This window comes from Mirounga angustirostris, unplaced genomic scaffold (assembly GCF_029215605.1).
Source record: "Mirounga angustirostris isolate CCGP_5_RB_7025 unplaced genomic scaffold, mMirAng1.0.hap1 SCAF_9, whole genome shotgun sequence".
NCBI lineage: Eukaryota > Metazoa > Chordata > Mammalia > Carnivora > Phocidae > Mirounga > Mirounga angustirostris.
In genome coordinates, this window is record NW_026991717.1 from 61,455,686 (window position 1) to 61,477,318 (window position 21,633).

Consider the following 21,633-nt stretch of genomic DNA (forward strand, 5'->3'; position numbering starts at 1 on the left):
TGAAGAGAAATATCTACTCAAGTAAATTGGAGTCTCCTTCCCCTTATTCAAATCTTGTCAGTATGTCTGTGAGTCAAGGTCTCTTCACTAATAAAATGAAGGTAAATAATAACCTGCCTATCAACTTTCTGCACTGTTGTCCCCAGTATCATTAAGACTGGAAGGAGTAAACTTCCTGGGAGACTAAGCAGCCTCCGGAGGCTCATTCTTGCCAGCTCAGTTTTGCCCGGAAGCCGAAGCCACCTGGCCAGAGGTGCGGCTCCGGCGACCTAAAGGGGCCCCTCCCGTGACCCGTCTGCGCCAAGGGGCGCGGGAGACACCCTCTCCTCCGCCCAGTCCCGCGGAGAGACCCCGTCATCAATAATTCATTAAGAACCTCCTCTCCGTTGACTGACGTCACCACCCGTCCTGGCAGCGGCCCAATGAGGAAGGACTTGAGCGAGCCTTCTGAATAGTGAACGAGCTGCCGTGACGTAACGACCGGAGATTGGCTGCGACGGCACGAGGCGGGGCCAGCTCGGGCGGTGGCGAGAGCGGCTGGGGCAGCTCAGAGCGAGCCGGGGAGGGTCGAACCCAGAGCGGGGTTGGAGCGCGGGGCAGGCACTGAGAGGGCCGGCGCGGGGCGCGGACCGGCTGCACGATGTTCAGCTGGATGGGGCGGCAGGCGGGCGGGCGCGAGCGCGCGGGAGGCGCCGACGCGGTGCAGACGGTGACTGGCGGCCTGCGCTCGCTCTACCTGCGCAAGGTGCTGCCGCTGGAGGAGGCGTACCGCTTCCACGAGTTCCACTCGCCGGCGCTGGAGGACGCCGACTTCGAGAACAAGCCCATGATCCTGCTGGTGGGCCAGTACAGCACGGGCAAGACCACCTTCATCAGGTAACCCGCCCCGCCCGCTCGTCGCCCCTGCCGGCACCCCTGCTCCCACCACCCAGGTGGAGGCGGTCCTCCCCACGTGTGCGTGTGCTGTCACCAGCCTCCCACCGCCTCGGACGTCCTGCAGCGCCCACTCCCCCCGTGCGGAATCCCCTCGCGGCCGTTTCCCCCTCCAGCATCGGCGTCAGCTCAGGTTCCCCGTCCAAGCGCGGTGCCCGTGAGCCCTCAGCCTCGCCCCTGGGTGCGGCCGCCCAAGAAGGGGCTGCCTCTCCCCCTTGCAGGCAGGAAAGTCCCCGAAACCCCTTCTCCCTGTACTCTGAGCCCTCCTTCCTTGCTCTTGGTAAGGGACTCTTCTGACTGATTTGTCCTGTCACCCTGGCCCGGGGACCCTGGGAAGGGAGGGAGGAGAGCGAGGCTGTAATAAGCATCTTCTTGATGAGCGAGTGAGGCCTAGGGCTAGAAATGGGGACGGAGGTGTGTGGTATCCGAATGGGCTATTGAGTCATAGTTGAAGAATTAAGCCCCCAACGCATAGCTATTTATTGAAGGAATGTATTAATGAATGAATGCATGCATGCATGCATGAATGAATGAATGGCAACAGTAAAGGGTACTTTTCCAATGCCCCCTTCCCTTGAAGTCCTTGCATGTCGTCCCCCACCACAGTGTTGGGGGGAGCGGGTAGAGAGGCCGCTTTTATTGGGCTGTTGCACAGCCTCGCCTTTATCCGGCCGTAGGAAGTTAACTGAGTAGCAGCCCCAGCCGGCGCCCGGTGGAACTAAGGGGGAGTGTCATATTACTCTTCGTTAGTTTCCATTTCTTAGGTGGGTCATTCCCTCCTCCCTTGACAACTGAAAATATTTGTCATGCTTGCTCTGTCTCCAAAAGCAAACAATTACTGTGCATGCGCTAAGGCTCAACTCATATAGCTTCCTCTGAAGTGATTTTTGTTGGGAAATCATTTACATCGAAACAAATTGCTTTTTGAAGAGACTATGTTACTTCTAAAGCAGAAGTAAGACACTTTTTAAGACTCACATTTTTAGGGGTTAGGAAACTTATTTTCCTGGATTAAATTCTGGGTCAGTTTAAACAAAGTGACTAATCATTTATGGTTTTGGTCTAGGGTTTGGAAAGTTGTAACAATCTCTCCATCATTGATGTTCAACAGGTGTTCAGAAAACTGCATCTATCTTTGGATATATGCCCTTTCTATTAAACAGTGGCCTCTTTTTCTCCACTCCAGTGACCTAAATAGTTCCTACAAATAGAGTAGTTGTCACTACAGGAAATGTGTTCAATCCAGACGTACAGATACACTATGAATGGATTCAGCAAAGCAAATACACTATATTGAAATATAGTTCTAGATAGTAAAGTGAACGTGAAGGAAGACTGAAGGAAATAATTTTTAAATTGACTTATTTGGTGCTTATTAATAAGGTGAAAATAGTATTAAATATATCACCGCAGACACTCAAACCATAGAAATGTTACAGTAACCGGGACCTTGAAAGATGACAGACAATACCTTTAAGGTCTCGGTTGAAGTATATGGGATACTGAAATATTGTGACCAAGTGGTACAAGAGTGGGAGGTGGGCCTTTTGAAACACACAGATAGAGGATAAGAGGCTGGCATTGTCATAATTATAATAATCGCAGACATGAGCAGTGGCGCGCTCATGGCGCCCTGGGCAGTTCCTCCTGTCTCTCTGCCACGGGGCTTTCCTGTGCCCTGTGTGATTAGGGAGCCCTGGTGCTCCTGTGGCCCCCGGGATGTGATGTGGCCACCTCTCTGCTTACATAGCCTCACTCTTCTCTCTCTTTCATCATTTGTGGGGAGTTCTGTGGAATGGCTAAGCATACTTCTAAGAAGGATTTTGAGATTTGACTCCTGGCTACTTCCTTCAAATGGACCACTTCTCAGTAGGCACTGGAGCCATGTGCAACCTCAGGGTGAGGGAGGAGTCCGCTTACCAAGAAGTCACTTGCTCTTGAGACCTTCCCTGGCCTAAGTGACTTTGTCCTTAGGCAGTGGGCACAAAGTGGACCTGTGAGGTTAAAAGGAAATCAAGGTGGACAGGAAGCTTGGTGAGCCACCAGAGACCTGAGTTTGGTTTCAGAGTGGAGCTAGGAGGCAGAGATTTAACTCCTAGGAGGAAAGCCCCAAACAAAAGGGCAGCTACCCTCTAGAGCCTGCCCTGGAACTGGGAAGCAGTGGAGTTGGCCCAGGGTGCTGACCATCCTGGATCCTGCCTACATCCAGTGCTATCTTTCTTCTGAAGCCAGTCAGTGCCTAGGTTGTTCATGTCTAGCCATTGAGCACTAGACGCTCATACTTGGCTATGGGGTGTACCTATTTACATAGTCAAAGATTTCCATCCACCTGGCTTCCTGTATATCCCAAGAGGTCACTGGTAACACAGAGCATGCACTCACAGGAAGGAAACTTCTCTCATTCTAAAGGCAGTCAGCAAAGCCTTTGGTGTGCATTGGACACCTTTAATAAAACCATTCTTCCCTCCTTTTGTCCCATGACTGGGAAGAAGAGCTCCACTAGAACATGGTGAGCCAAGACTTCATCAGGAATGAGGAAATTAAATGTGTGCCTTGTTCTAATAAAAAGGTCTTCTAGATGGGATGAAGAACCTGAGTGTCAAAAACTATGTTTATTTTTTGGAAGTGTATGGAAGTATATGGAAGGAGAGTCTTGGTGGCCCCTCCTCACCTGGATCACAAAACTGGCCCAGAAGGTGACTTCAGATGTGATGGAGCTATTTGTCAAAGTCTTCTTGAGATAGAAGCAGAACAGCTGATAAACCTATTGTCTCACTGTTTTATTTCTCAGAAGGCAGAGGATGCTATGAGAGAAACCACGGGTGCTCTACCTCTAACTAGCAAGTAAGAGTTGGCCAAAGAAGAAGAGACGGGCATTGGGAAAAGTGGCTATGTTTTCTTAGACTATGTAACAACCAAGGAAGGGTGGATATTTGGCTCAGCCAGGCTTGTATCCAAAACCTGAGGAAAACAGATATCAGCGATTCCCCCAGAAAATCCCTGGGCCCAGGTGCTATGAAGGAAGACATTTCCACTGAGAGGATGTGAGTCTCACTGAAAATCAATTCAAACCACACGGTTGCAATATTTTGGTTTTTAAGAGCTCCATTTTCTCTCTTCCTCCTACACCCTGTCCCCTTCTCCCAGAAAAATTTATTCTAATGAGGACAAAAGAGGGAAGTCATTCAAGAAACTGTATAGGCTTTAAAAGGGTAGAGCCCAAAGCAATTAGGCAAGAAAAAGAAATGGAATATAGACTGGAAAGAAGTAAAACCATCTCTGTTCACAAAGCGCATGATCATATATATAGAAAATCCTAAGGATTTAGGAAAATTCTAAAAAACTTTTAAAATAAACAAGTTCAGCAAAGTGTTAGGATACAAGATCAATATACAACATCAGTTATATTTCTATGCACTAGCAATGAACGATCTGAAATTTATAAAATAATTCCTTTTATAATACATCTAAATGAATAAAATGTTTAGAAATAAATATAACAAAAATAGTGTAAAACTTATGCACCGAAAAATACAAAGCTTTGTTTCAAGAAATTAAAGAAAACCTAAAAACAAAACAAAACAGGAAAGACATCTCATGTGCATGGATTGGAAGACTTAGTATTTTGAGAAGGGCAGTACTGCTCTAAGTGATCTATGATTCCATGCAGTCCCTACCAAAATCCCAACTGCCTTCTTTACAGAAATTGACAAGCTGATCCTAAAATTCACTCGGAAAGTGAGGGATCCAGATTAGCCAAGACAGTCCTGAAAGAGAGCAAAATTGGAGTTCTCATATTTTCTCATTTCAAAGCTTGCTACAAAGCTACAAGACAGCGTGATAGTAGCATAAGAATAGACGTAGAGACCGACAGAATAGAACTGAGAGTCCAGAAATAAACCCATATGTCTGGTAAATTTGTTTTTCCAAGGGTTCCAAGACAATTCAATGGGGGAAACAACATTCTTTTCAACAAATAATGGTGGACAACTAGATATCCACATTGCAAAAGGAATAGAGAGTTACTGCTAATGGATACAGGGTTTCTTTTGGGGTGATGGAAATGTTCTGAAATTAGATAGTGGTATTAGTTGCACAACTTTGTGAAGTTACTAAAAACAGAGAAGTGTACCTTACCCTTTAAAGGGGTAGGTTTTGTGGTATATGAATTTTATCTCGGTTAAAAATATAAGACAGTTCAGTCTTCCAACAGTTCAGCATCCTGTGATTAATTTCCATAATTGTGCAGTTAGCACCAGTCAAGTAATTTCTGCATCTGTATGCAATAATTTAAAATAAAAATGGTTGCCAGAAAGAAAGCAAACCAAAAATTGTGGAAATAAGCCAAAAGAACACATGGACAAAAGGAACTAAGGAATATACATGAGGGGAAAGGGGAGTACAGGGATGCCTGGGTGACGCAGTCAGCTAAGCGTCTGACTCTTGGTTTCAGCTCAGGTGGTGATCTCAGGTCATGAGCTCAAGCCCCACAGTGGGCTCTGCACTGAGCGCAGAATCTGCTTAAGATTGTCTCTCTCTCTGTCCTTCCCCCTTGCGTGATATCTCTCTCTCTCTCTCTCAAATAAATAAATAAATCTTTTTAAAAAGAAAGGAAAGGGAGGACAAGTAGCTATTATACAGTCCCTATATTTTTCCCCCATATATTCTTGTCAGTGTATAAACATGTTCATTCTTCCTAACACTGAAATTAAGTCAGTAAAATCAAAGTCTAATATTTTCCTATAAAATACTTGATAAAGTAATTGTGCTTTAAAACTTTAAATATTATTTAAATATAGCGTTAATAGGAGAAAGGGGGACTCGAGTTCCATCTGCAAGTGTGAAAACAAGGTTTATGGGCAGTGTGAAGTGTTAAGAAGCTGGTAAGCAGGCTAGGAAGGCGAAAATACTTCGGATAAGAAGAGGCCTTTTCCGGTATGATTAGAACAAGAAAAAGAATCAGGAAGTGATAGGCCCACTGCTTGGGACTCTTGCTGTAACTTTCAGAGAAAGCAGAACTAGTCAGCTACTATTGTCTTATCTCCTTTTCTCTCAAAAGCAAATGATCCAGAGATGGGAAAGGGAGCCTAGCCAGATGGGAGAGGGTATCCAAGCCCAGAGGGTGAGGAGCTCCCCAGGGGCGGAGCAAGCATGGCCACATAAATACCAGGGGGCGGGGGCTAGATGGCAGGGTCAGATAGGAAGAACTTGTAGTTGTGCCCAAAGAGCTGTGTCTGGTGATTTTTAAGAAGTTACAAAGAGGGGCGCCTGGGTGGCTCAGTCGTTAAGTGTCTGCCTTCGGCTCAGGTCATGATCCCAGGGTCCTGGGATCGAGCCCCACATCAGGCTCCCTGCTCAGCAGGAAGCCTGCTTCTCCTTCTCCCTCTGTCTACCACTCTGCCTACTTGTGCTCTCTCTCTGTCAAATAAATAAATAAAATCTTTAAAAAAAAAAAGTTACAAAGAATATGAGGAGTATCAGAAAACTTGAAGCAGGCAAAATGTCCCAGTTTTCAGAAAAAGGGGGAAATAGATTCTATTAAAGAACAAAGCTCGACTTCATTCCTTTGATAAGTTCTAAAGTCTGTTATTAAAGTGAAGTGAAGGCGCTCACTAGGAGGCAGCCTGGTTTACCCATTAAAGAAATTCCCATTAAGGAAACACTGTGGGCCGCATTGGGTGGTTCTCCAGGCACTAGAGCCCCTGAAAATGATAGTCTTTTCTGCCAAATACCAAGCCCTTTGTAGATCTTTCTGAAATGTTGAAATATTTAGTTTTTACAGAAGAATGGACTCTCTATAATATACAATATAAGATCATACCTGTATACCCCAGTGTCCATTTATTCAAATAATACTGATTTCCGGGAAGGGTCTGGCTATCCCAGAACTTAGAGTTTTGTGGGGAATATGGATAAGAATCCACAGGCCATTAGGGCTCCGAGTGACCAGAGCTGTGATACCAGCAGCACAGGGTGGGATGTGGGCATAAGAGGGGTCCTATATTTGGCTTGGAGGTTGGAAAAGGCCTCCCTGATGACACAACCTAAAAGCTGAGCCCTGAGGAATGAGCCAGAATTAGCTGCCCAAACCAGACCAGGGAATGAGGGCAAGAAGTGTCAATGATGAGGCCCAGGTTCCTTGGATAACTGGGTGGGTGGTAGAGCTATCCACCGAGATGGAGACACACGGAGAGGAAGAGTGGGGGAATAATTATGAGTTTAGACTTAAACCCACTTTTTTTTTTTTAAGATTTTATTTATTTATTTGAGACAGAGAGAATGAGAGAGAGAGAGCACATGAGAGGGGGGAGGGTCAGAGGGAGAAGCAGGCTCCCCGCCGAGCAGGGAGCCCAATGCGGGACTCGATCCAGGGACTCCAGGATCATGACCTGAGCCGAAAGCAGTCGCTTAACCAACTGAGCCACCCAGGCACCCCTTAAACCCACTTTTAAGTAGACACCCAGGTGTAGAGTCCACAAGGGGTTGGACATACAGGTCTGGAGTGAGAGGAAGACGAGCTTGTGTCACCAGGGAGGTGGATGGTGATTCAGAGCCATCGTAGGGCTCTTTTGGTTGCGAGTAACAGAGACTCAAGTGAAGAAGGCTTAAGGAAAAATGTACATTTTCTCATGAAGCTGATCAGACCAGGGTGTGCTGGCTTTAGGCCTGGCCTAGGACCCCAAGTGGCGCCATCTGGTCTCTGTCTATCTCTCAGCTCTGCTGCCTTCCTCATGTTGGCTTCCCTCTCAGGCAGTTGCCCCTCATGGGGTAGGGGCAGGTGGCCATCTCTGATTCCAGACTCACCTTCTGCCAGCTCAGCAACTCCAGTGGGGGAAAAAAGAAAACCTCCTCTCAACAGTTTCTGCAAAAGTCTTAGGTTTGAGTCTCATTGGTTAGACCTTGGCCATATACCTATCCTGAACCAATTCCTTGGGGCAGGGGAATGAAATACCCATGCCTGCAGTGGGGTGGTTGGCCCCCAAACCATGTGGACTGAGAGTGGGGAAACGTGGCTCCTCACGGTGCTATCAAAAAAGGGAAAATATCTGCTACATAGGTGAGGCATCGGGCAGCCCCCACCAAAGCCAGGGAAAGAGAGGGCACGGCATGGTCAGCAGGGCCGGATGCTTCTGCGAAAAGGGTTGAAATGGATCCCGTGGATTAGCCATCAGGAGCCAGGGTGACCCTGGCAAGAGCCATGCCAGTAAGTGGTGGTGATGGAAGCCAGGTGGCAGTGGGCTGAGGAGTGAGTGGGAGGTGAAGCGTCAAATATAGAAAACTCTCAGCAACTGGGTACTGCAGGGAAGGAACTGTGCCCTGGTGACAGGCATTCTGATGAAAGCCATTATAAGTTGATGGGAGGGGCCTGTAGAATGTGAGCAGCCGGTATCTCAGAAATCTCAGAAGAGGCAGGCCTCGGAGCAGGGGAGGGGGAGCTCGAGGGCAGGGGGTGGGGGTGGGGGTGGCAGCAGTCACGGAGGGAGACCCTGCATGTTGGCCTCCTGTCCACGTACTACATCACCTGCCTGACGAACGGTAGCAATGCTACCGGATGAGGAGAAATGTGAGGGGAAATGTGTTCGGGGTTTTTTGTTTTTTGTTTGTTTGGTTTTTTTTAATTATAAAATTCTCTTCCTTAACTCACATCTAGAAGCTTACTTCTAAAAGACATTCAGTATAATTTTCAAGACCTTGGAAAATTATGAACTAGAAAGCCGTGGTCCCTGGATCTGCTATGGGTCAGAATCACTGGGAGCCTGAGAACAGATTCCAGGGGCCTCCATCCCAGACCTCCTGAATTGGAATTTCTGTAGGAGAGGCTCCGAAATCTGGTTTGAGTTTGGTTTGGGTTTGGTTTTTATAAACCACCTCCCAGAGTAATTCTTAGGTAGCCTCCCCCAGGAAATATTTGGGAACCATTGATAGACAAAGGTTCAGCTAATGGAATCATGATGGTTGAACTTTTTAAGCCTAAAGCGGGTGGGCCTCAACCCAGACGAGGGAGGCTCACTTTGGTGGCCCTTCCATGGCATGTGGTCCAAGCTCCATCTGTTCACATTCTTAGTGAATGACCTAGATGAAGACCTAGAAGTCATGCTTACAAAACTGGGAATTATGCAAAAAATGCAATTTAATAAACAGGCTTTTTCACTTAATATGATATGATGAACTTTTTCTTGTGTCATGAAGTAATCTTCAGAAATAGCTTTCATGACTGCATCCTAGTCTATCCTACAGCTTGGAACATTGTTTCTAATTTTACACTGTTATCTGTAATATTGCAGTGGACATTCTTGGCTGTAAATCTTTGTATGTCTTAGTTTTTTCTTTTCCTTAGAATAGCTGCCCAAGTATGAACTACTACATCAAAAGTTATAAATATTTGTCAAGTTTATGTATATTGCTGATTATATGTACACCTATGTAATACATATATGTATATATAATATATATCTTATATAAAATAAAGCATATATTTTATCTGGAATATGTATATGTACATATATTCCTTTTCAGAAAAGTCATTTCAAATTAGATTCCCACCACAGAATCTAATATGAGGATCATTATTTCACCAAACTGTCAGTAAAACTATGTATTATTTAAAAACAAGTGTGACAGGAAAAAATTTACTTTTTTAAAGATTTTACTTATTTATTTTGAGAGAGAGAGAGCAGAAGCAGAGGGGAGGGACAGAGGCAGAGGGAGAAGCAGGCTCCCCACTGAGCAGGGAGCCCGATGCGGGACTGGATCCCAAGACCCTGGGATCATGACCCAAGCTGAAGGCAGATGCTTAACTGACTGAGCCACCCAGGCGCCCCTTGTTTTTTCATTTTTTAGCACTATTGAATAATCCTACCTTTTCCCACTACCACATGAGGCTTCCTCATATGCTAACTTATTAAATATTGGGATCTTTTGGAGCCTTTCTCTCCTGTTGTATTGCTCTGTTGGTAGATTCTTATGCCCACAACATACTGTCTTAAGGACTGTCATTAAAACATTCTTTAATTAAATGGTAATGCAGACCCTTCTGATCTTACTTCTCTTTATTTTGCTAATACTGTCAATCATCATTTCCTGTTATTCGTTCAGAGGAACTTTAAAATTACTTCATTAGATTCTTCCCAGAAAATACCATTGGGATCCATTTGTATTGGAACTGCATTTTATCTTGGTATTTGCTCTTCCCAAGCAGGAACACAGCATGGCTTTGACTCAGACCTTTTATCGATCTCAGAGAGGTGTTTGATTTACTTACATAGACTTCTATATACTCTATGTTGTTCTTAGGTATTTTATATTCCTTCTCTCTTATGAATCAGATTTTTTTCCTTTATATTTTCTAGATTGGTATTGCAAGTATGTGAGATAGCTACTGATTTTTATGCATTTTCGTTTTGTATCTGTTCATTTGATTGAAGTTACTCTGACAGCTTTTTAGTAGGTTCTCTTGGATTTTCTAGATAGACAGCTGTATCAATTACATTCATGATTACTTTGTTTCCTCTGCTGTTTCATATTTGATTGTATTGGGAAGCGAGCATCTACACCAAGCTTCTAATAGTGATGACAATGCTTTTGTTACTTCACCTTAAGATGTGATGTTAGCTGCTGGTTTAATATTTTATAAATTAATCACATTAAGAAATTATCTATTGGGGCGCCTGGGTGGCTCAGTTGGTTAAGCGACTGCCTTCAGCTCAGGTCATGATCCTGGAGTCCCGGGATCGAGTCCCGCATCGGGCTCCCTGCTCAGCGGGGAGTCTGCTTCTCCCTCTGACCCTCCCCCCTCTCATGCTCTCTCTCAAATAAATAAATAAAATCTTTAAAAAAAAAAAAGAAATTATCTATTACTAGTCTTAAAAGAATTTCATTTGAAAGCACTAGAACAGATGTTGAGCTTCATTAAATGCCTTTTTACTTTTTCTTTTAACCAGTGTTCTGTGGAAGGTAATTCTGGGAGACTGGTAATAGGTGTTCAAAAAGGGTCCTATCGTTAAGGAACTTTGGCAAAGGCTGTGTTCTATAGCCTCGTCATGCAGCTTTCCAGTGCTCCCAAATCAAACTCAAGTCTGTTGTCTGGTTCCTAAATTACAAGTCCTCATGCAGAAGACACTTAATAGATCTTCATTGCATGAGCAGATGAATGATTGGAGAAATTAACAGGGCTATAAACAACTGGGAAGCATGTTGCCTTGGATTCCAGTGAACTTCCGCTCCCTTTCGTCTCCTTCCTTTCCTTCCTTTCTCTTTCTTCCAGCCTCCTTCCATAGTAGCATGGAAGGCAGAACGGAGCAGCTTTTGGTACTGGTATCAGTTAGACAGCAGGGTGCCTTAAGCACATCACAGCCTTGCGTGGTTGAAATGCCATTCATAGCTGGGAAAATCAAGCTGTGAAAAGGCTTTATCCAGCAAATTCCGGTTTCTTGATCCCACAGGGTATTGTAGATTCCTTAGTAGGCACAGCACTTTCAAAAATGATGTCACCTGAGCAAGGAGCCCTGGCCGTAATATGTCCATGATTCAACTAAAGGAAAAAAACAAAAAGGAAAATAAAAGTCAGGTTTCACACACAAGGAAGACCTAGAGTCTTAAAATGGAAGTGAAGCTTGGCCTAACTTAGTTTTTCGGCAACTTAAAGAGGATTGAAATTTTAAACAGAGGGAGATATTTCTGATATTTATCTCAGCATTATTTATAAGAGCCAGAAATGGGAAGCGATTTCAATGCCCAAGAGTAAGGAAGTGGCAAACTCAGTTGTTAGACATTCGTCTTAGAATAGTCTGCAGCTACTAAAAATTGTTTTCAAAGATTTCTGATGGTATGAGGAAAAACTAATGGTGAAAAATCTAGATGCAAAATTATTTAAACATTTTGATCCCAATTTTAGAAAGAAAAAATTATATTCACAGAACTGTGACTGGATGGAAATAGATCAAAGTGTTAAAAGTAGTCGTCATCCTGTGCTAATGTGGTCTCGTGCGAGCTGCTTACCTTGTCCTAAGCAGGGATAAAATGCCTGCTCCAACAACAGTGAGGGCAAAGTGATAAAATGTGTATGAAATGCCTTATAAACGGTACAGTGTGGTTTCATAATAATCTATTGTTCAGTGATGTCCAGGAGTGCTGGTGGCAGTGGTGCTTATTTGCTAGGAAATAATTATATATTCCTGACCGTTTTGTAAGACTTTTGTGATAACAAATGTTTGATTCTTCTCCCACTTGCATTTCTTGGGATTAAACACAAGGATAAACAAAGGACATCTAGATTCAACACAAATCAGAGTTGAAGGACTAACCCTTTCTTTTCATTCGCTCACCTAGTGAAATAGTGGATCAAGTATTATCAGTAAAAAAATACATTATGTAAAGCTTTCCAACGCTTATTATAAACTGAAATGTGTTTAAACTCATAGCCCTGAATTTTAAAATAAGGAAATATAACTGCTTCTCCACGGCACTCAAAAGTTGTACTTTATGTATTTCTTTCACATCTGTATGGCTTAAAACCTCAGTAACTGATACTCAAAAGAACAAAATGACTGTTGGGGATGGTTTCATGCTCTTTTTAAAAATGTCCTAGTCCACTGCAAGGAATTGAACTCTCAAAGTCTGCACAGATACCGATGTAGGCACCAACATTTCTAAAAATCTCATCATTACACAAGCCATTTCTCTAGGTTTTGGCTTGAGAATTTAAAAAGAATGCTCATAAAACATCCCAAATATATGCACCATCTTACTTTTTAGAGTGCTGATTTAATTATTGAATACCTACTAAAAAGTCTTAGATTTGTATATTTGTTATGAATCACAGAATGCGTTCCTGTAAATGCTCCTGTTGCAGGCTAACTCGGCCTCTCAAGCTCTGATTCAGGGCAGGTGGTGTTCTCACAGGACGGGCAAGAAATCTAGGTTCTAACAAACCACTTAATCTCTGTGAGCCTTAGTTTTTTCATTTGTAAAATGGGGATAAAAATAATACCTACCCTGTAAGACACTTAGGATGAAATAGATTTATTCATATAAAGACTTTAGGACCTACCAAATCCTCAAAAGTTAGGTATATGGTAGTCCTCTTTTATGCGCTTTTCGACTTCCCATGGTTTCACTTAACTCACTGTCAACCGCAGTCTAGAAGCAGATGATTCTCCTTTTGACATATGGCGAGGTCGGTAGTAGCTAATGCGATGTCACACAGTGCTCGTCATTCACCTCACTTCACCTCACCTCATCACGTAGGCATTTTATCACCTCACATCATCATCAGAAGAGTGAGTACAGTAGAGTAAGATATTTAGAGAGAAAGACCACATAACCTAATTTTTTTTACAGTATATTGTTATAATTGTTCTATTTTATTATTTTTGTTAAGCTCTTACTGTGCCTAATTTATAAATTAAACTTTATCATGTGCGTGTATGTGTAGGAAAAAACATTGTGCCTGTAGGGTTTAGGCGTTCCCTGAGGGGCTTAGGACATATCCTCCATGAATAAGGGAGGACTACTGTATTACTAAAATAATTAATGCCTTGTCCATGATTCCAAGCACAAGTCAGTACCTAGGCAGAACGCATGGATGAATACCCAGGGGACACAACATTTGCAGAAGTCTGTCGTTGAATAATATACCTTGTTTGTTTGTTTTTAGTCATTCTTAAGCCCATCTCTGAGAAGATGGTGCTTGAGTATCTTGAGGGACTTTTCATCCTGAAGATTTTCTTTTCCTCTTGACACAAATGACATTTCTTGCCAGGACGTTAAAAAAATTTTTTTCTAGTCTAAGCAATGGAAGGAAAAAGATACTATCCACATATACCCTTGCATGAAATCAGCTCCTTGAACCAAGGCTGGACCAGTGTGCCCAAGAGCCAGCAGACAGGGACAAAGATATGTTGGGTCTCCCATCCTCCCCACCAGCCCCCTGCCCAACTGCTTGGAATCCCAGATGTCTGTCTTTTTTTTTTATGTTGATGGCTTGGAGCAATCACCCCTGGAAGTGGCCGCCCTTTCTGAGAACACAGGAAAAGGAGAGCTGGGTGGAGCCAGGCACCAAACCCCTGTCTAACGCACGGGATGCATGTGCAGGGGGCTTGTCGACTGTGAGCTGTGGCAATACTCTTCCCTAGTCTTCCTGTGGCCTCTCGTTCCTTTGAATTCTTGTTATTGCAGGTAACACCACAAAGTCCCCGGAACTCGTAGCTCTGGGAAAGCCTCTGATACATCAACATTTAACACAGTTGATCAGCCTTGTGCCTATAGGTGACTCGTTTTTGTATGTCGTACCTCAGAATCCACTCACACTCTCCGAGGTTTCTGGTTTTGAACCTCGTCACTTTCTTCGCACTTTGTTCACGTCAGATACCCCGTGTCCTGGTTGGTCTTAGTTCCCTCACTGCATCTGACATGTGCCTGCCCACCTGGCTGTGTGACGTCAGTGTACCTGAGTTTCCCCATCCCCCGATGTAAAACTCTTCTGGGCAGTCGGCTTAGAGTATCATATATTAACTCATGTATCCGACAGGTCCTTCTTAGGGTGCCAGCAGCTGGGAGCTGTGTGGGACCCCAGTGCTATGGGCTGAGCCTGGTGTAAAAGCAAACGCCTCGGGCCAAGAGAGAGGAGCCCCAGGCTCCAAGTCTTGCACGGCCACTAGCAAGTCTGACCAGCAAGTCTTTGCCGGCTCTAATCCTCAGTCTCTTCACCTCTCGAGACATGGGGTTGAGCCACATGATTCCTAAGAGAGTTTGGGACTCAAGAGTTCTGAGTGTGTGGATCACACCAGGCAGGAAATGACAACGTATCAGAAAAGAGGAAATGGGCCCACAAACAGCACCAATACCAGGTGTTCCCGAGGAGGTCCACAAGAGAAGAGGAGGTGGGGAGTGGCCAGAAAAAAAGGTCCTGGAGTGCTCAGCGAGAGAGGACTGCCCGAAGGAGGTGACACTTTATAAAGTGACTTAAAGAGCAAGTAGGATAGATGGTAGAGATCATGAGACATGATTCCCTGCCAGACAGAGGGAATGAAGTAAGGGAAGTCAGGGTCAGGAATTTTAAGCCTGGAAAAGACTAATCAGGGAGGAAGAAGGCCTAAAATAGGTGAGGAGCAAGAACCCCAGAGCTCAAGGCAGAAGGGGGTGGCTCGTGGGGAAGGGAAGTCATCTGGGAAGGACTGGGTTGTTGGTGAAGGCTGTCTAATGAAAGTGGTACTTTAGAAAAGCAGTCTCATCTTGCAGGGCAGATGGGGGAGAGGGAGGCTGGGAGACAGCTGGACAGGACAGAGTGACCAGAGCCCACATGAGGTGTGATGAGGAGGCAGAAAAGTGAGGGAGGCCACCTGAAGGAGGGTGTGGAGAAAGCCGGTCAGCCCCCAGACACTGGTTCAGCACCTACTTTGTTCCAGATGCTTGTTAGATGCTAGGGTACAGTAGAGAGCCAGACAGACGAGGGTCTCCCTCTCAAGATGCTCCTAATATCCTGGGACAATGACATGCCAACAGGAACATGGCACAATATCAACTCTTGCTAAGTGCTCTGATTAGGTTATGAGGGGGAGGGATGGGGAATCAGACTGGAGAGGCTTCTGTGTTAGGGTGCTCCCCAAGGAAGTATCATGTGGCATGCAGAGATCTGGGGGAGGGTCTTCCCCGAGGTGGGAATGGCCTTGGCATATTGAAAAGGTGGCACAAAGTCCAGTGTGATCAGACATTCAAACACTCATTATTTCAACAAGTATTTATTGAGCACCCCAACCATGTGCCAGAGATTGTTGCAAGCATGTGGGAAGCATTAGTGAACAGAAGAGACTAAAAGCCCTGCTTTCCTGCAACATATACTCTACCAGGTGGAGGCAGGGAATAAGTCATAAATATAATAAGTGAATTTTACAGCCATGGGAAAGAGAACACAATCTTTTTTTCTAATTTTTTTGCTGTTAAAGATAATGCTGCAATGGACATCTTCACACAAAAATCTTTTTCGTGTATCTAGGATTTTTGCTAAAGAGAGATTTCAAAAAGGAGAACTACCCCCATTTTAAAGGCTTTTGACACAAAGTATCAAATTGCTTTTCAGTGAGGTTGTACCAACTGATTATTCTGCTAATATACATAAGGGTGTTTATTTTACTACACCCTCACCAGAGTTGGGTATTATGAGCTCTTTAAAGTGTTAATACATTGTCTTTATTGGTATCGCTTGGATAACGAAATTGAACACTGAATTTGGCTTTTTATTATCTGTGGGAGAAAGTATCACTAAGCAGATTAACAAGGTAAACAAGCTATACAAGAGCCCTTCCTAGTTCTACTTCTCTTCTGTGTCTGGGACCCAAAGATGGAGTGATTTATCAAAGTCATAGTTCAGAGGCACCTTTTACTTCAAACTGATTCACATTAGCAACATACTTTAACAAATACCTGTCAAATATAAACCAAAATATATGTAAGTATACTTTAAAAATAATTTATTAAAGTTCTGTCTGGCAGGGTTGCTACTTGGGAAGTTCTAGCTTCTCTTACATTATGAACTTGAAAATAAGAAACACATACTCTTCTTGAAACAATTTCATACTTTAGACTTTTCATTGAAACCTCTATTATTCCCAAATTAGTGGGGTTTGTTGTTCTTTTATATAAACCTATATATTTATGTAAACATCAAAAGCAATTCAGGCTCTCCTTGGCAATGATGGCCTGACTTACACACCTTTACGTGTGAGTTACTTCCCTGCTGGGGACTCCCTGCTGAACCACGGCATCCACACACCCCTCCACCCCTGCCTGAGCCCCATCCTCACCTCCTGAGGCCTGGAGCTAAAAGGCCCTCCTCCTGCGCAGGCCTGGGAACGTGCTGAGAAGGGGCAAGATTGCAGAAAACCACCCAAGGCAGGGCCCAACACTGGGTGTTCCCCCAAAAGGTAGTGCTACAGTTCTTGTCTGGTTTCTATTTTATTGGGGTGTCTGTGAACATTGTAGGCTATCTTGCAAGCTAGCATTGATTCCGTGGGAGAATGCCTGTCAAGTTTCAAGCCAACACTTGGACCTGAGCCTTTTGTGAGAACTTTGTGTGCTGCAGGGAGCCTGGTGACATTGACTGCTGTTCTTCCAAGCCCAGGCCTCCCTCCTCGGTGGTCCCCCTTCCTCTGTCCCACGGATCTCCTGGCATAGTGTCATCCAGGCCATGGGGCGTGGAAATCAGAGTGGACTTGGGAGCGGTGTGATCTGGAATTGAATTCTAGCTTTGCTGATGAATGACTTCAGACTTGAGATCCCAGAGTGGCTGTAAAACCGAAATTCCACATTCCTATGTGTATATGAAATTCACACACTCTGTTTACACTCTGCAAGTGCTGGAGTTTCACGGAGCGTGAGATGCTATTGCTGGCTTCTACCAGTATTTCTAAGATTTGTGTGGAATTTCGTAAGAATTTGTAAATGTGAACATTTCTGCTCCTAAGGGTATTTACTAGTATGCTCAGTGCCTGAAAATGTTTTGAAATTTTTTAAAAATTAAATTTGAACATGTTTGGAAAAGTATCTCCTTCTCTCCCCAGCTTTTCTCTAGGGAGAACAGAGAGAGCTGGTGCCTTGCTGTTAGGGCAGCCCCGGGACCATGCAGGAAGCCAGTGGGGAGAACTCTCCTCCCTCACTTTTGAGGAGAAATAGGATTGCAGTGTCTATGGCCAGCACACTCTGCATGAGGGCCCTGAACTCTCCTTGTGCTCCTCATCTCAGAGCAAACCACTGGCTCAAACGCAGGTTCAAAGCATTGTCTGAAGGGGCGCCTGGTGGCTCAGTTGGTTAAGCCTCTGCCTTTGGCTCAGGTCACGATCCTGGAGTCACAGGATTGAGTCCCCGCATCGGGCTCCCTGCTCAGCGGGGAGCCTGCTTCTCCCTCTGCCCCTCCCCCTGCTCATGCTCTCTCTCACTCTTTCGCACACCCGCTCCCTCTCTCCCTGTCTCTCATAAATAAATAAAATCTTTAAATAAACAAAAAGAAAAACATTGTCTGGAGACAGCACAAGACCTGGAGTCCAACTGCCTGCATTCCATTTCCACTGAAACACACTTATTGTGTGACCTTAGGCAAGTTGCTTAGCCTTTCTGATGCCCCAGTTTTCCCACCTGTAAAATGGGAATAATGTTAGTGCCCATTACTGAGTGTTATGGGGATTACACAAACAATTGTGCACATGGAGGGCTTTGTACTCCAGGTAAATAATGAGCACTTAGTAAATGCTGGGTGCTGTTATCCGATCATTTTTTCACATTTCCTCAAAATTTAGGGGACATATTTAAATGTCATCTATTCTGGTGCTCCACAACTTCACAGAAATGTAGAAACTTTGGATGACATAAAAACTAGCAATGAAATCAATTAAATGTTCAGAATATAGCCGCTAAGATGGCTAAACAATTTCAGTTTTTTATTTTATATAGAAAACATAGGTGTCAGGGATGGCCTAATTTCTTATTCTTAGAAAGATGGCAAAATTGTGTTGGACAGTTGAGAGTGCAGTCCCTTCTGTCCCAGGAAATAAAATGACAGGTTCAGACCTAAATTTGATCAATTGGGACGTTTTAGAAATAAACAAATAGTTGTTAGGAATGGGGAGCTGGAGAAAACTGTGCACATTCATGCCCTGGAGCTTCTCTCCCAGGGTCAAGGGTCATCGCCCTGGCAGGCTTGGGACATGGCTCCGCCCTAATCACCTCCAACAGGGATTCCTTTCCACTGCTCCCCACTCCCAGAACCTGCTCCCAGTCACTTTCAAGTGTTCTCTGAAGGTGTTGCCTTTCCACCTGTTGCTTGGTAATGAGGGAAATGTATTCCAAAGTATTCCTTTCTTCATGTTCCCCTCGGCTGCAAAGGAAGGAGGGAGTAGTCTTTGCCCTGCCCCGCCCCATTCCACATATGCATAAATACAGGGAAGTGTGTTTCTTCTTCATGGAAAGGAAATCTTGGTGGGGAGGGAGGGGCTCCGAGGGGCTTCGGCTGAATGAAGTGCTGGTGGTGGAAGCCATTTTCCATATAAAGCAGACTTTCCCCACCACTCTACCTCTGGCCGCCTTGCCCCACCCCAGCCATATCACTGAGCCAGTCCTTGGCCTGTATCCCATCAGTTGGTCTTCTGGGCCCCCTGAATAGGAACCATCAGTGACATTTGCTAGGCCCACCTGCCCAGTTGTGCAGGTTAAACTCCATGAAGGCACTGGGCAGGGGAGCATGTTGGGGGGTAAAATCCAGCTAACTTGCTAAGCTGTGAACCCTGGTGCAGGGCTGTGTCTGCCCAGAGGAAGGGGCATCTTCTTCCAATTTGCACATAGGGCTAGTAATAGCCCTGGTGGTATCTAATCTGACCCCTCCAAGACACCCCTTCTTCAACCCCCATTCCTTATAGCAGCCTCTGTTGCTGCAGAATTCTTTGGAGATCGGCTTTTATGGCCATTACCTCCAGGAACCCAAGGGAACTGTAAAGTGCACTGGGAGGATGTGCCGACCTCATTGATCACCAGTGACAAGGAAGGGAAATGGTTCATTATTTCATTCACTACATTGAGTGACCTCTGTGGGCAGGCATGGTGCTGGGTGCTGGGGCTATGCATCTGGCCATAGGCATGGGCCTGCCTACAAGGGCCCACGATGAGAAAAATGCAGTGCCCCTGGTGAGCACCATCATGGCTGCAGGCACAGGGTGCCCAGGGCCCACAGAGGAGGTGTGCCCAACATGCTAGAGGGATGGGGACACTTCCCAAAAGGAGGTGGGCCTGAGCAGGTTCTCGCAGAATGCACAGGAGCTGGCTGGGTACACTTCCCTGGGGTGGTGTCTATGGTGCCAATGGGACAAGGAATGGGAATTGTGCTGAGCAGAGGTATGTTTTTCAGAAGACCCAGGAAGTCTGCAAGATGCCTGACCTGTTACTAGGCCTCAAGGGGGAGGGAAGGTGGGGCTTAGGTCTGTAGATCTTAAGCTTTGAAAATTTGTCATTAGCAAAAGAGTAAAATGCCAATCATTCTCCTTTTCTTGGTGGTTATGTTTCTAGGCCCAGGAAGCTTTCTGGCCTCTTGCTTTGTGATAACTTGCTAAGTTTCTTTTCTGTTTCCCTCCCCTAGATACTTACTGGAACAAGATTTCCCAGGCATGAGGATTGGTCCAGAGCCCACCACCGATTCCTTCATTGCTGTGATGTACGGGGAGACTGAGGGCAGCACCCCAGGGAACGCTTTAGTCGTGGACCCCAAAAAGCCATTTCGAAAGCTTAGTCGCTTTGGAAATGCATTCCTGAATCGGTAAGGACCAGCAGCCCGCCATCTTTGGTCAGGTTGTTTAAACTTTTTCTTTGAATTCTTGCCAATTACGTATAAAGTTTCAATAACAGAATGGAGCATGTCTATTCTAGAAGAGAGAAGATATAGAGAATATGCTTATTGTATTCAAATATTTGCAAAGATCATCATAGAAAATGATCATTTATTACCTATTCTGGGTGGCCTCAGAGGACAGAGCTAAGGCCCCAGGATTGGACGTTATAAGGGCACACAGTACAAGGAATACATTTCTTTTTTTTTTTTTTTTAAGATTTTATTGATTTATTTGAGAGAGAGCGAGCGAGCGAGCGAGAGAGAGCACACAAGCAGGGAGATGAGCAGAGGGAGAGGGAGAAGCAGACTCCCCACTGAGCAGGGAGCCTGACGTGGGGCTCGATCCCAGGACCCTGAGATCATGACCTGAGCCGAAGGCAGACGATTAACCGACTGAGCCACCCAGGCGCCCCTACAAGGAATACATTTCTAATATTTCAGCTGCACAGAAATGGATCAAGTTGCCTTGTGAGGAAGCGAGCTCCCCATCACTGACAATGTTAAGTGGCGGCTGAATGGCCGCTGCTCAGGCATGGTGTGCTGGGGACTCCTGTACTGAGAACTTAGCCCAGAGGACCCTTGGGGTTCGCCTGACCCCCAGATTCAGCCTGTTGATTATTCCAGGACAGGTCACCTCACCTGCCTGGCTGCCTCTTATGCTTCTCACTCCCATGCTGTGAGCTTCTTCCTTATTCATTAAGGCTGGGCAGGGGAAATAGAGGCAAAACAATACAAAAAGTTAAATTTGTGACTTGGTCATTCTATGACAGAAGTAAAGTTGTGGGATGGCTGAGGTTCTGTCTTAGCTGGAGCTGTGTTTCATTTGTACTACCCTGTACTCTCTCCCCGGGGCTCCCAATGAAACAGGTGGGTGTGGATGCAGGGCACCTGCCCTCTTGGACTGACCTGCCATCCCCTCCCTCTCCTTCCTCCTCTTTGCTACTCCCAGCTTTTTTTTTTTTTTAAACCTTTTTCTCTTTCTTCTCTCCTGCCCTACCCCTCGCCCCTCCATTCCCCTCTTTTATGAGTCTCTTGCCTTACTCTGGGGGTGTGGGCTATGGGGGTGCAAAGCCAGGGAGGGGTCATCCAAACAAAAGAAACTTTTTAAATGGTTTAAAAAATAGAAACGGATCCTCCCAGCCATCTGCCGTCCTCCCAGAGGCTGAGATGTCTCATCACACAACTCCGGGGGGCGCCATTCACAAGGACGAGGGGAAGAGTGTTGTGTCCAGGCGCTGTGCAGTGGCTCTGCCGAGGGCATCCCAGGCAACCTCCAGAGCTGCCTCTGGGAGAAACCGGACTCGAAGGGCTTTTTTATGCTCTTCTCATAAATC

The 21,633-nt window shown here is 45.2% G+C and overlaps 1 protein-coding gene across 1 annotated transcript in view; it reads left to right on the top strand.

Moving 5' to 3' along the window:
* Positions 1-547: 547 nt before the first annotated feature.
* The window catches only part of EHD4 (EH domain containing 4), a 79,688-nt gene continuing 58,602 nt past the window's right edge, over positions 548-21,633 (top strand). Inside the window, exons 1-2 of the mRNA XM_045900291.2 lie at positions 548-876; positions 20,051-20,227. Of these exons, the coding sequence (XP_045756247.1) occupies positions 641-876; positions 20,051-20,227 (413 nt within the window). The 5' untranslated portion in view covers positions 548-640. The remainder of the gene's footprint in view (positions 877-20,050; positions 20,228-21,633) is intronic.